Below are 14,958 nucleotides of genomic sequence, written 5' to 3'. Positions count from 1 at the left end.
TGTAACATTCCAATTGGACCATGTCATGAATTCCTGAATGGAATGCATTGTCTTCCCACCAAATTCGACGCACGGCTCATGAGTCAAGACTAGAAACACCTTCGCCTTGCATTTTGTGAAGTGCTTTTGTATCGTGACAATGAGAACAAAATGTTTCTTAAGAGAATCATGTGACCACTGCGGACTTCTGTTTTATTCCAAAAGTTGAAAACTCCGATGGAAGAACAAAGATTTGCAGCGACAGACGAGATAAAAGAAAATTCACAGATGGCGCTTAGCACGATGCAGCAAGAAGTGTGCGAAGACAACTTCAGGAAGTGGAAAAGGGGTCGGGAGCGGTGTATCAGCTATTGAGCAGAGTGTTTCGTAGGAGACCATGCACAATGAGTAAAAGGTAAGCGTAGAAAAATTTTGTGGATAAAGTTTCGGAATTGTTTGAACAGACCTCGTAGATTACAAAAGTTTCGCTGGGAAGCAGTTGCCCATACTTTATTCAGTCCCGATCGCTTTCCATGCGATATACATGTTTCTGGAGCTCTGAGGAAAGCTCACTGAAGAAATACGTTCGTGGCGGACGATTTATTTCGGACGGAGAGGTGTACTTCTGGGTGCAATCATGGGGCTGTAGGCAGCCGTAAACATTTTCCCATGAGGGCATTGACCATCTTGTCTAACATTGGGATAAGGCGGCTGCATTTGAAATAATAAAAAACTTTAGTTACTTTCTTTTCATATGTCTCGTTTCCATTTGACTGCCCATTATAGTTAGTTGCTAGGCTCTCTCGTTGCCAAATATGCCCCACAACGAAATTAGACGCAAGTGACCGAGGTTCATAAGCGCGTAGAAAACCGTTCGGCTACATTCTGACACGAACATCTTACACGCATTTAAGTCTACAGTTACGTAGTTGGTTGTGAAGGTTCTTCCCAAGTTTTGCCTCTCCAGTACACTCCCAGCACCACTTCTGCGATTGACAAAGTTCTGAACAGCACTTCTCTGCTGAGACATTGTTATCTGAGAAAAAGGTTGAGATAATGTCGGGCGGCGAGCTTCCGTGCGTCCCTGGACCAGCTCGGAAAAAAATCCCCACTTCGGCTTCTGCGAGTGCAGCGGCGGCGGCCGGCGGCCGGCGGCTTCCTCCTGCTTGCCGGCGCTACGACGCGGCCGCGTCGCCGCTGGCGCGCACGTGGTGGAGGCGGCGGCTGCGCCACAGGTAGGAGTACCAGTAGAACATGTTGATGGCCAGGAAGCACAGCGGGAAGACGATGCGCGACGCGCGGTCGATCTTGGAGACGGAGTTGAAGCGCGGCGTGCGCCGCTTCTTCCTGGGCGCCGAGCGGCACGCGTGCGGCTGCTGCAGCTGCAGCTGCTGGTGCTGCATCTGCAGCTGCGGCTGCTGCAGCTGGTGGTCGTCGCCGCGCGCCGCGCCGCCGCCCGACGCGGAGGACACGGCGACGCTGCCGCCGCCGCCTTCGCCGGCCGACAGCGCGGGCTGCGGGGACGCCTCCGGGGGTCGACTCAGGCACGACACGGACCTGCGAACCGCACGGAGCGTTCCTGTACTGCCCGCTGCTGCTGCTGCCGGGAGAGCGACCGACAGGAAATCCGCAGAGGTTGGAAACAGAACAAGTAGAAGCGTAACGGTTTTGGATAGCGTAACATTTCTGGCTGTTGGCACTTGATTTTATTTCCACACATTACATTTCAGTTGAGCAAAAATATAGTGCTTGGCGAATGACATCGTAAGGCAAAGTGAGTGAGAAACAACATACTCTTGTCTGTTCAAATAACTTACGGGTTTGCTGCCGGGTGACGTCGTCGACCACCGCCGATATTTCGACTGGAGCGCACCCTGCCATTCTCTAGGCACAACTGCAAGGAGGAAGCAGTTTGCAAGGGAATTTAATACCTCGATTCAAAGAGGGGAAACAAGGAAGATACCGCACACAGAACAAGTAACCGCAGAGTCAACACACAACCAAAGATGACCAACATCACATGACACAGTCACGTCGATTAAATATTTGGGCGTAACATTGCAGAGCGATATGAAGTGGGACAAGCATGTAATGGCAGTTGTGGGGAAGGCGGATAGTCATCATCGGTTCATTGGTAGAATTTTGGGAACATGTGGTTCATCCGTAAAGGAGACCGCTTATGAAACAATAATACGACCTATTGTTGAGTACTGCTCGAGCGTTGAGGATCCATATCAGGCCGGATTGAGGGAGGACATAGAAGCAATTCAGAGGCAGGCTGCTAGATTTGTTACTGGTAGGTTTGATCATCACGCGAGTGTTGCGGAAATGCTTCAGGAACTCGGGTGGGAGTCTCTAGAGGAAAGGAGGCGTTCTTTTCGTGAATCGCTACTGAGGAAATTTAGAGAACCAGCATTTGAGGCTGACTGCAGTACATTTTACTGCCGCCAAGTTACATTTCTCGGAAGGGCCATAAAGATGAGAGATTAGGGCTGGTAGAGAGGCCTATAGGCAGTCATTTTTCCCTCGTTCTGTTTGGGAGTGGAACTGTGAAAGAAGATGCTAATTGTGGTACGAGGTACCCTCCGCCACGCACCGTATGTTGGATTGCGGAGTATGTATGTAGATGTGACTATTAATCAACAGGTGAGGTAGTACTAATTCTGTCCCTCTGTTTTTTGATGAGAGATAGAGCCGGATTCCAAGCAGCATTCAAACAAAATCCACCATCTTTGTTTATAAGGTTGCTTGATAGTTTCATTTCAACAGCTTCCTTGATAACACTATCCCATTAGCTGGACGTGCAAGCCAGAATCTCCGTGTTGTTTTATTCCATGGGACGACCGGTGTCAAGGCAATGTTCTGCAATAGCGGATTTGCTCGGCTGTTGTAAGCGTGTGTGACGCTTATGTTCAATACACCGGTCTTACACAGTCCTGATTGTCTGACCATTATATGACATGCCACAGCTGCAAGGAATACGATAGACACCAGCTTTACGCAAACCAAGATCATGTTTTACCGACGCCAATAGGGCCTTAATCTTAGAAGGTGGTCGAAAAACATATGATATCTCCGCAAAATACTGCCAATCCTGTTGGAAATGCTTCCTGCGTAAGGCAAAAAGGCCGTAGGCTTAGGTGCCACTTCGTTGCTATCGTCACCCACCCATTGCACAGAAGGCTGATTGGGCAACGCACGTTTAATCTGCCTCTGATATTTCTGATGTTGGTCATCTTTGGTTGTGTGTGTTGACTCTGCAGTCACTTGTCTGTGTATGGTATCTTCCTTGTTTCTCCTCTGTGAACCGAGGTATTAAATTCCCTTGCACTTTGCTTCCTCCTGGCAGTTGTGCCTTGAGAATGGCAGGGTGTGCTCTTGTCGAAATATCGGCGGTGGCCGACAACGTTAGCTGGCAGCAAACCCATAAGTCATTTGAACATTCAGATCGCCGGGAAAGGTTAAGGTCTCAGACTCTTTCCTCTTTATTACTGGTTTCAACTCAATTATGATTCCGCAACAGGTTTTTGCACAGATGTATTTAGCTACATGTACGTATAGCATCTGGACCGGATCGCTTCCACAAAATCTGGTCCACACACTACTTGCTATATGGGAATTAGAACTCCGAGGTTTAGAGTCTCCTAGACCCCTTAGGAGCGGCTGCCCTGCCTGAGAGGTACGTGCTGCAGCTATAATTGGAATGGCTATTGAAGCGGATTGGCACGTGTGAGCACAAAGACCGGGGGAAGAGGTGACATATAGTGAGAGGAGGAGGATGAGATGGATAGAGATAGGGAGCGGAGAAAGAGATAGGTAGGGACAGGAGGAGGAGAATTATAGGTGCCGTTCATGCACGTGGTGGGGGGGCCACAGGTAAAGGTCTAGCAAATCGTAAACTGGCAACTGGTCTGACAATGATGTTAAACTTCAGTTATTACAGCTGACGTAGAGTGCTCGTCTGTCTCTGTACTAAGACTCATTTCCTCTGGGGGGACTGAAACCGGGCTCGTATTTGAGAAATGAGTGAGTCAGGATTGTACTTTAACCCTGACGTAATTTTATCTGAATGTTGAACAAACGGTGAAGGTACCCAAGGAGAAAATTTGGGTAAGAAATTAAATTTCACGGAAAGGAACAAATAACTTCGAGGTTGCAAATAAAATTTTAACTTCGTCAGACATAGAAAAGGACTTCGAAGAAAGGTTGAACGGAATTTTTAGTGTCATAAAACGAATTCTAAGCTGGCCTTTGAGGATAGAAAATCATGGACAACGGAAAGCCATCGAATTAAATCGGGCGATTTGGTTCCCCACATCAGACTAGGTGAATATCGGGCTGGTACAAATGTCACACCTTGGATACACTATTCGCGAACATTTAGAAAACATTTAAACATTTCGATATGCATGACACTAGACGCAGATATTTAAGGAAACAAAGATTCCACCCCAGAGGCAAAATGTGTGGCGACAGGAATGACATCTAGCCATCCTCTAACATTACCAGAAAACATGGCGACCTGGTGCGAAATAAAAGACGATACTCAGGGAAGAAGTTGTTCGCTTTGTGAACTCCGCCGTCATCAACAACAGGAATAGCATGCTAGCTACTCGTATCTACGTCTCCGTGTTTCACTACGCTGAGTAGGATGGAAAAAAGCGAATGACAGCAGAAGGTAACTAATGCAAAGGGTGTGACAGGAAGTGGGAGAGCGTCGCAGCTGGCGGCGGTACTGACCACGCGCTGGGCCGGCGCCTCGCCGAGGCGGGCAGCACGCGCAGCTCGGACAGCGGGATGACCTCGACGAACCTGGCCGAGTCGGCGGACGACGAGGAGGAGGGCTGCGGCGTGGCGGCCGCCTGCAGCCTCCTCAGGAACGAGCCGCCCCGGCCGCCCACGCCGCCCACGCTGCCGGAGCTCGCCTTGCGGCCCCCCGGCGCCACCGAGCCGGGCTCACCCTGCGGAACGAGGCCTCAGCGATCACCACCCACCACCGACTATGGTAGAGGCAGCAGGCGGGCCGTTACGGCGTCACTGCTGCTCTCGTCCATTCGAGTCAGAGCTGCATATGGGGTGGTCATGACAAAACCGGCCAGAAAAATATTTCGTGCACATGAAGCTAGACAACACAGTTTGTATCATCCGCCCCAGATGCTGAACACGTAAATAGCGTTGGCTGTCTTAGTTTTCAAATGTCTGTGAATCACGTAACTGAGGTGCAACGTGGAGACCAGTCTGGTATTCACCTAGCGGGATGAGGAAAACCACCTAAAAACCACATCCAGGCTGGCCGGCAAACCAGCCCTCGACGATAATCCACCGTGTGGATTCAATCCAGAGCCGGCACTCCTACCTGAGTCCATGAAGCAGCGCCTAAGCGCTCTCAGCTACCCTGGAAGTATAAGGTCAGACTGCTGGAAGAAAAATCGCAATACAACTAAATAATTAATGTAGGGCAATGAAATTTCGGGAATACATTTGTTTGGGTAACATATGTAAGCTGTTAACGTTGCATGTCCACAGGTTAATATAAGCGAGAGATAACCCATTGTAAATGTGAAATGGTGGTACATTAACAACAGCGTAGTAGCCAGAATATTGAATGCAAGCATGAAAACGTCCATGCATTGTGTTTCATATCTAGCGGACGTCTATTGGTTGGATGGAGTTCCTCGACGTTTTCAGCTGGTCAGTAAGTACAGGAACGATTAATGATCTTTGCAGATCATGCTGGGGTTCTCGTCCGATGATGTCCCATATGTGGTCGACTGGAGACAGACATGGTGATCGAGCCGGACAAGGCAACATGTCGACTCCCGTATGTTGGATTACAACAGCGTTCTGCGGGCGAGCGTTATCCTGTTACAAAACACACCCTGTAATGCTGTTCGTGAATGGCAGTGCAAGAGGTCAAGCCACCAGACTGGCGTACAAATTTGCCGTCAGGATGTGTGGGATAACCAAAGCGTGCTCCTGCTGTTATACGAAATCGGACCGCAGACAATAAATAACCTCAGGTGTATGTCCAGTATGTCTAGCACGCAGACATGTTGGTTGGACGCCCACTACTGGCCTCGTGACCAGCACCGGGCCTTCGCTGGCGCCAAGGTAGAAAATACAACACATCTCTCCCCTGCCTCCAGTCCAATGTTTCAAATGGCTCTGAGCACCATGGGACTTAACTTCTGAGGGCATCAATCGCCTAGAACTTAGAACTACTTAAACCTAACTAGCCTAAGGACATCACACACATCCATGCCCGAAGCAGGATTCGAACCTGCGACCATAGCGGTCACGCGGTTCCAGATTGTAGCACCTAGAACCGCTCGGCCACCCCGGCAGGCCCTGCCTCCTGTGAGCTCTCCCTTGACGCCACTGAACTCGCAAATGGCGGTAGTTTCTTGTCGGTGGAATGTACGATACAGGGTGTATGGCTTGGAGCTGTTCTTGATTTGTAACAGACCGTTGTGTCACTGTGGCGCCAACTGCTACTCCAATTGCTGCAGCAGGTGCCTTACAATGCACCAGAGTCATACGCCAAACACAATGGTCCTCTTCTCCGTAATGCCACTTGGACGTCTGGAGTCCGGTCAACTTGCAACCGTTCATTCTTTTGAGTACTGCTGCCAGAAGTCATGTACAGTAGCTACATTCCTTCAAAGTATTGATGTAGTATCGCAAAAGAAACACCCAGCTACTCGTAGCCCTATTACGTGACCGTTCAAACTCATTGCGGTGTAGATAATGGCGTCTTTGTCACCTTAAAGGGACTGTTGAATAACATCAACTCACCACGTTCAATATCAAAGGTAACTAACGCTCGCGACGGTTACAACATATATTTAAATAAAACTTGATTTGGATACACATAGTGACGCTACTAGCGTCACTTATATGCGACTGGTGCGAAAGTAGAATAGACATCACCTTCCAGATGTAGTAACACGTCTACCAATTTTTATTTATGTCTCAAACCTCCTCTTGGAGTTGCGGTTTTCTTTCGTCAGTGAATTTTCCTGGTCAGTTTTACCTTGCCCATCTCGTAGGTCAACAGGCTCCTGTGGTCGTAGTCATTGAAGGCGAAATCTTCTGAGATGTCAGGCCGCTTTGTCTTCCTCTTCAAACATCTTCAAAATTCGACGTTTCTACCCCATCGGTGGGATCTTCTTCAGGAGTCTTCTGTACAGCCAACCAGGGACTCCATAAGACTCCACAGTAAATCCCCAGAAGAGTGGTCACGAAGTCGAGTTTTGGAGAAGTTCGAAGAGGAGTGGAGGCGATAACGTGACGTGTCGTAAGATCTCAAAAAAAAGAGTTAGTCCGGTTGTTGTCAATGAGCCTTTATGTATCTGACTAAGGAGGACCGAATCATGTGGAGAAACGCACTTCTGCATCATCAATCTACATCTACAACTACGTCAACATCCACAGCCATACCTGCATCTATACGTTTTCTCTACAAGCCACGTTACGCTTTGTAGTGCGGGGTACTTCTGGTAACATTAACACTTCTCACCCTACCAGTTCCATTAACGAAATGTGCGTGGGAGTTGCGAATGTCAGTAACCCACATGTGAAGTCTAATTTATTGTATATGCATCAAAATTTTTCTTGCATCACCTCGGTTCCGAGAGATCCGGAACCCATACAGAAAATTGGAACAGTGATCGCCCTTATTATTGCTCATGAAAACCACACATTGCATGTTGTACCACCATACAGCGAGTACTTCAGAGGTGGTGGTCCAGATTGCTGTACATACTGGCACTTCTAATCCCCAGTATCACGTCCTCTTGCGTTGCTTCATGCCTGTATTCGTCGTGGCATATCATCCACAAGTTCATCGAGGCACTGTTGGTCCAGATTGTCCCACTCGTCAATGGTGATTCGGTGTAGATCCTCCAGAGTGGGTGGGTCACGTCTTCCATAAACAGCCCTTTTCAATCTATCCCACGCATGTTTGATAGGATTCATGTCTGGAGAACAAGCTGGCCACTCTAGTCAAGCGATGTCGTTGTCCTGAAGGTAGTCATTCACAGGATGTGGACTATGGGGGAGCGAATTGTCGTCCATCAAGACGAAAGTCTCGCCAATATACTGCCGATATGGTTGCACTATCGGTCGGACGATGGCATTCACGTATCGTACAGTCGTTACGGCGCCTTCAATGACCACCAGCGTCGTACGTCGGCCCCACACAATGCCACCCCAAAACAGCAGGGAACCTCCACCTTGCTGCACTCGCTGGATAGCGTGTCTACAGCGTTCAGCCTCCAGACACGTCTCCGACGATTGTCTGGTTAAAGGCATATGCGACACTCATCATTGAAGAGAACGTGATACCAATCCATAGCGGTCCATTCGGCTTGTTGTTGGTCTCAACTCTACCGCACTGCAAGGTGTCATCGCGTGGAGTGGCCACGCGGTTTCAGGTCATGTCACGGATTGCGCGGCCCCTCCCGAAGGAGGTTCGAGTCCTCCCTCGGGCATGGGTGTGTGTGTTGTTCTTAGCGTAAGTTAGTTTAAGTAGTATGTAAGTCTAGGGAGCGATGACCTCCGCAGTTTGGTCCCTTACGAATTCACACACGTTTGAACGTTTTGCATGGTGTCGTTGTTCCGAAGACGGACCTCGCTATGGACGTCGCAAGTGGAGCTGCGCATCATGGAGCCTATTGTGCAAAGTTTGAGTCGTAACATGAGGTCCTGTGGCTGAACGACAACCAATATTCAACATGGTAGGGTTGCTGTCAGGGTTCCTTCCAGCCATAATCCGTAGGTAGCGGTCATCCACTGCAGTAGTAGAGCTTGGGCGGCCTGAGCGAGGCATGTCATCGACAGTTCGTGTCTCTCTGTATCTCGTACATGTCCGAACAACATCGCAATGCTCCACGCCGAGGCGCCTGGACGCTTTCCTTGTTGAGAGCCCATCCTGGCACAAAGTAACAATGTGGACGCTATCGACTGCTGTATTGAGCGTCTAGGCATGAGTGAACTACAGATAACACGAGCCGTGTACCTCCTTCCTGGTGAAACTGACCGGTTGTCGGACCCCCTCCTTCTAATAGGAGCTGCTGATGCCTGGTTGTTTACATCTTTGGGCGGGTTCAGTGACACCTCCGAACAGTCAATGGGACTGTGTCTGTGATACAATATCCATAGTCAATGTCTTTCTTCAGGAGTTCTGGAAACCAGGGAGATGCAAAACCTTTTTTGATGTGTGTATGACCTCGTTATGATCATCGCGTGAGGTGTATCTGAGAGTTAGGAATATGTTGTCCAGTTCTTGCTCAAAAGTATGGCCTCGGGATTCCAGCAGTAAACTTCTCCGTGATGCACATCTCTCTTGTAGCACCTTCCACGGGACTCCGTTGAGCACCTCTGTAACGCTCTCACGCTTACTAAACGAGATCGTGTCAAAAAGTTTCAACCTCGTTGGATCTTCTCAACTTCTTATTCTAATTTTAAACGTTAAGGATATCAAACTGACGAGTAACACTCAGCAATTGTTTGGAACAGGGTGTTCAAAATGTTCAAATGTGTGTGAAATCTTATGGGACTTAACTGCTAAGGTCATCAGTCCCTAAGCTTACACACTACTTAACCTAAATTATCCTAAGGACAAACACACACACCCATGCCCGAGACAGGACTCGAACCTCCGCCGGGACCAGCCGCACAGTCCATGACCGCAGCGCCTTACATCGCTCAGCTAATCCCGCGCGGCGAACAGGATCTTGTGAGCTCCTTGTTCCTTGGATGAACTACATTTCCTTAATATTCTTTCAGTGCATATTACCCTGGCAGCTGTTTTTCTTGAAACTTCACATAAAGAAAGCATAGCTATCCCACCAATAATGCTGCGGACGCGTTCTGAACGCCACTGTAAGGCACAAAGCACACAACGACAGGCGTCCTATGTTCTTGTGCATCGCTGATGTTAGCCCAGTGGATAAGCCACAAGATGACAAGATATACGTCCCAATAAGGCACGGGTTTAGCAGATATCGTACAAACTCGACACTCTTGAGAATTGAGATACTTTTAGGAATGGACACTGCCGGACAAAACCGGACGTCAGGCAACATCTACACCAATATAGAAACTCCGCAAGCCACTATACGGTGCCTGTGTCGAGGTTACTACTGCTAGTAATTTCCTTTCCTGTTCCAGTCGCAAATAGAGCGAGGAAAAAAACACTATCTATATACCGCTTATGAGCCCTAATTTTTCGTATCTTATCTTCCGGGTCCTTAAGCAAAATGTATGTTCGTAGCAGCAGAATCGTTCTGCAATCAATTACAAATCCCGTTTCTAATTTTCTCAACAGTGTTTTTCGAGAAGCGAGTTTAAGAGCTAAGAGGGAGGGGCACATGCTGAAGAAGTGAATGTTGGAACAGAAATGGACCAGTGCGGAGCAAGTAACGGTTTCATTATGTCGTCCGTCCTACTTGTCGACCCTCGCACTTGGTCGAACGTACGGCCCCTTCAGCTGCGGGGGAGACGGAACCAATGGAGGAGTCAGTGTGTGGGCGGAGTTGCGACGCAAAAACTTGGGCCCCCGGCGTCCCTCGTGGCCATTAGGATCGACGGCGCTGGAAAAAGCCCGCGGACCTCGCCCGGGGCGGGCGCTGGCGTCGGCCCCGGACCCGCGCCCTGGGGGGCGGCGCGCGTTATGGGCGGCCGAATGTCTGCGGCCGCAGCTGCCGGCCGAGTAGCGCTGCCTTGCGAGCCGCCTCCTGCCGAAGAGCGCGCAGTCGTCCGCTGGCGAGCGGCGGGCGTGACTAACGGGCGGCATAATCTCCAGTCACGACACCGACCGAACGGTCACCGAGGGAACGCCAGTCCACTTACAGGAGGCAGGAGTAGACGTCATGAAGCCACGGTCTCCAGGGACTGGAAACTGTCGTAGTCACATCAGAATTACGTTAATTAGAGCTTATCAAGCATTTACCCGCCCGGATAGCCGTCCGTTACGGAAGAGCCGCTTCCGGGACAGGGTGATATGCCAGCCCCGGATCAAATCCACCGGGCTGATTACCGACGTCCCGGCCTGCCTGGATATCGTTTTTAGGCGGTTTTCCACAACCCGCAGGTGAACAGGGTGGTCCATTAACGGGCCAAATATCTCACGAAATAAGCGTCAGACGAAAAAACTACAAAGGGTGAAACTTGCCTAGTTTGAAGGGGAAAACCAGATGGCGCTATGATTTCCCCGCTAGATGGCGCTGCCGTAGGTCAAACGGATATCAACCGCGTTTTTTATTACATATTCGTGTAGTACGTAAAGAAATATGAATGTTTTAGTCGGACTACTTTTTTCGCTTTGTGATTGATGGCACTGTAATGGTCACAAACATATGACTCACAATTTTAGACAAACAGTTGGTAACAGGTAGGTTTATTAAATTAAAATACAGAACGCAGGGACGTTTGAACATTTTATTTCGGTTCTTCCAATGTGATACATGTCCCTTTGTGAACTTATCATTTCTCAGAACGCATGCTGTTACTGCGTGATTACCTGTAAATACCACATTAATGCGATAAAAGCTCAAAATGATGTCCGCCAACCTCAATGCATTTGGGAATACATGTAACGACATTCCTCTCAACAGCGAGTAGTTCGCCTTCCGTAATGTTCGCACATGCATTGACGCATGTTGTCAGACGTTGTCGGTGGATCACGATAGCAAATATCCTTCAACTTTCCCCACACAAAGAAATCCGGGGACGCCAGATCCGGTGAACGTGGGACCCACGGTATGGTGCTTCGACGATCAATCCACCTGTCATGAAATATGCTATTCAATACCGCTTCAACCGCACGCGAGCTATGTGCCGAACATCCATCATGTTGGACGTACATCGCCATTCTGTCATGCAGTGAAATATCTTGTAGTAACACAGGTAGAACTTTACGTAGCAAATCAGCATCATTGTACCATTTAGATTGCCATCGATGTAATGAAAGCCAATTATCCTTCTTCCCATAATGCCGCACCATACTTTAACCCGCCAAGGTCGCTGAAGTTACACTTGTCGCAGCCATCGTGGATTTTCCGTTGCCCAATAGTGCGTATTATGCTGGTTTACGTTACCGCTGTTGGCGAATGACGCTTCGTCGCTAAGTAGAACGCGTCCTAAAAATCTGTTATCGTCCCGTGATTTCTCTTGTGCTCAGTGGCAGAACTGTACACGACGTTCAAAGTCGTCGCCATGCAATTCCTGGTGAATAGAAATATGGTACGGGAACAATGGATGTTGTAGCATTCTCAACACCGGCGTTTTTGAGATTCCCGATTCTTGCGCAATTTGTCAGCTACTGATGTGCGGATTAGCCCCGACAGCAGCTACAACACCTACATTTGTTGCAAGTAATGGTTGACGTTTCACATGTGGCTCAACACTTCCTGTTTCCTTAAACAACGTAAGTATTCGGCGAACAGTTCGGACACTTAGATGATGTCCAGGATAGCGAGCAGCATACATAGCACACGCCCGTTCGGCATTTTGATCACAATTGATCAACACGATAACGACGCTTCCCACAATTGGTAAACAGTCCATTTTAACACGTGTAATGTATCACGAAGCAAATACAGTCCGCACTGGCGGAATGTTACGTGATACCGCGTACTGATACGTTTGTGAGTATTACAGCGCAATCTATCACAAAGGGAAAAAAGTGGTCCAACCAAAACATTCATATTTCTTTACGTACTACACGAATATGTAATAAAAAATGGGGGTTCCTATTTAAAAAAACTCAGATGATAACCGTTTGACCTATGGCAGAGCCATCTAGCGAGCCAACCATAGCGCCATCTGGTTTCCACCTTCAAGCTAGACGAGTATCGTTCTTTGTAGTTTTTTCGCTTCATGCTTATTTCGTGAGATATTAGGCCCGGTCAGTATCAATGGACGACCCTGTATATGTCGCAAGCATCCATTTCCCACCTCATTTACAAGTTTGCGCAAACATTTAGAAAACTTTCGCCCACTTCCACATGATTAACACTACACGCCAACAACTGGGGTGCACATATTCCATCCCAGGGGGTTAAAGGTGGCGACAGCAAACGTATCCTGCCAGCTCATAAACTAAACCTACCAAATCCGGTAATAAGCAGGCCGACCGTGCACCGAATTGGGACAAAAACACAAAAATCAGAAGGTAATAACATGTCTTTAATGCTAGCATTGGTATTACCGTATGACTTTGCGTATTTGGAGCATTCAGATGAAATCGAGACAGGCAGTAAAATGGTAAATGAACTCTTTATTATTTCAAAAGTAATGGCCATAACTGTTAATACATTTTTGCCACGGTGAAACAGCGGTGTCAGTGCCTTCATGGAAAAATTTTTGCTGTTGCCTGCGGGATCGTGATTGTAACCCAGCGTGCACTTTTTCGTCCGAAGCAAATTAACGGCCCCGGCTGTCATTTTTCAGAGTTCCAAACATATGAAAATGGGGCCGCCCACATGCTGCCGAGGTTGTTTCGATCACGTTCACGAAGTTTAGCTGGGAAGCCGTTACACAGCCTGCGATCACTCTCCACGTGATTTCCTTATATCTGGAGCCCTAAAGGAAGACGCCGATTTGCTTCGTACGAAGTGGTGTGCGCCTCAGTACAATCATGGTTCTGTAGGAACCAAAAACGTTTTTCCATGAAGGCACTAACCATCTAGTTTCACAGTAGGATAAATGTGTTAGATTACTCTTGAAATAATAAACAGATAAGTTACATTTTTTCCATCGGTCTCGTTTTCATTTGACTGCCCCTTATACTTGGTGAACATTAATAAAATCGACAAGCTGCAGAGACGGATTCTGTAAATGGAGGAAAAAAGTTTCTATCAACATGTGTCCAGAAACGCATAAGTGCCACGGAGGATGCTCTGACAAATGACACTTCCTCTGGCCACGTGCAGTTTCTTCCTTGTGTGTTGCAGACTGTGTGATTGACGCAGCGTACTGCAAGCAGCAGAATGGTCCGGTATTCATGTCGGGAACCAGCCGAGATGATGCTTAGGCGGACAGAAACGGTCGAGCGGCAGCACGGCTATACCAAAACAATTACTGCCCCAGACACCAACCACATCACACATTTTAAGTTTTTTTTTGGTCGCTTGTGCGACCATGGGTCCTTTCAGACAGGCGAACGTGCAGAGAGGTGAAGGTCTGTGCATATATCAGATTTGGAGGACCAGGTTCTACAGGATATTGAGACGAACCCTAGAACAAGCTCCAGGCAAAAGGTCTAACAACATGGTAAACGCCAAAGTAAGGAAATTTTGTTTGGAAATTCGTGGTAATCTTCTATGGGACCAAACTGCTGAGGTCATCGGTCCATAGACTTGCACACTACTTAATCTAACTAAAACTAACTTACGCTAAGCACAACACACACACCCATGGCCGAAGGAGGACTCGAACATCCGATAGGGGTAGCCGCGAGAAACGTGACAAGACGCCTGAGACCGGGCGGCTACCCCGCGCGGCCCAAAGTACGATTATGTGTATCCTGTGTGACAACCAATACTACCCCTATCACCTGCAGTCCGATGGAGGCCATTTTTTACATCTGTTGTGACGTGGATGTGATGCAGCTCCGTACTGTGTTCCGAGACGATTTGTTGTTGGTGCACGCATACCGTCCATTTTCGGGCACATGTTCAGATGACATCTTTTCATCCATTTACAGTCAGGAATCTGTTGCAACAGTTTGTCGGTTTTATTAAGGTTCACGCTGTATAATTTGACTCGTGATAGCACGCGCGTTTTGAGGGCAGGGGTCGGATGACACATAAACAGTTACCAACAACCCTCCCCCCCCCCCTGCCATAATCTTGAAGGAATGGAAGTGCCCTGTATATAACAGCTTCACACGTCTGATTATTTAACAAATTATATCCTTTAAGCACTCCGTCTTCAGGCCACAAGTGGCCCATCGGGACCGTCCGACCGCCATGT

General features: G+C 48.3%; 1 protein-coding gene across 1 annotated transcript in view; it reads right to left on the bottom strand.

Annotated features, from left to right (window-relative positions):
* Nucleotides 1-1,154: 1,154 nt before the first annotated feature.
* The window catches only part of LOC124788389 (gamma-aminobutyric acid receptor alpha-like), a 253,140-nt gene continuing 239,336 nt past the window's right edge, over nt 1,155-14,958 (bottom strand). Inside the window, exons 9-11 of the mRNA XM_047255654.1 lie at nt 4,720-4,940; nt 1,482-1,536; nt 1,155-1,367 (exon numbers count right to left, since the gene is read on the bottom strand). Coding sequence (XP_047111610.1) covers nt 1,155-1,367; nt 1,482-1,536; nt 4,720-4,940 — 489 coding nt within the window. The remainder of the gene's footprint in view (nt 1,368-1,481; nt 1,537-4,719; nt 4,941-14,958) is intronic.

The sequence above is a fragment of the Schistocerca piceifrons genome, chromosome 3 (assembly GCF_021461385.2).
Source record: "Schistocerca piceifrons isolate TAMUIC-IGC-003096 chromosome 3, iqSchPice1.1, whole genome shotgun sequence".
Lineage (NCBI taxonomy): Eukaryota > Metazoa > Arthropoda > Insecta > Orthoptera > Acrididae > Schistocerca > Schistocerca piceifrons.
Note: the sequence above shows the minus strand (reverse complement) of the source record. Positions and strands in the feature narration are given on the sequence as shown.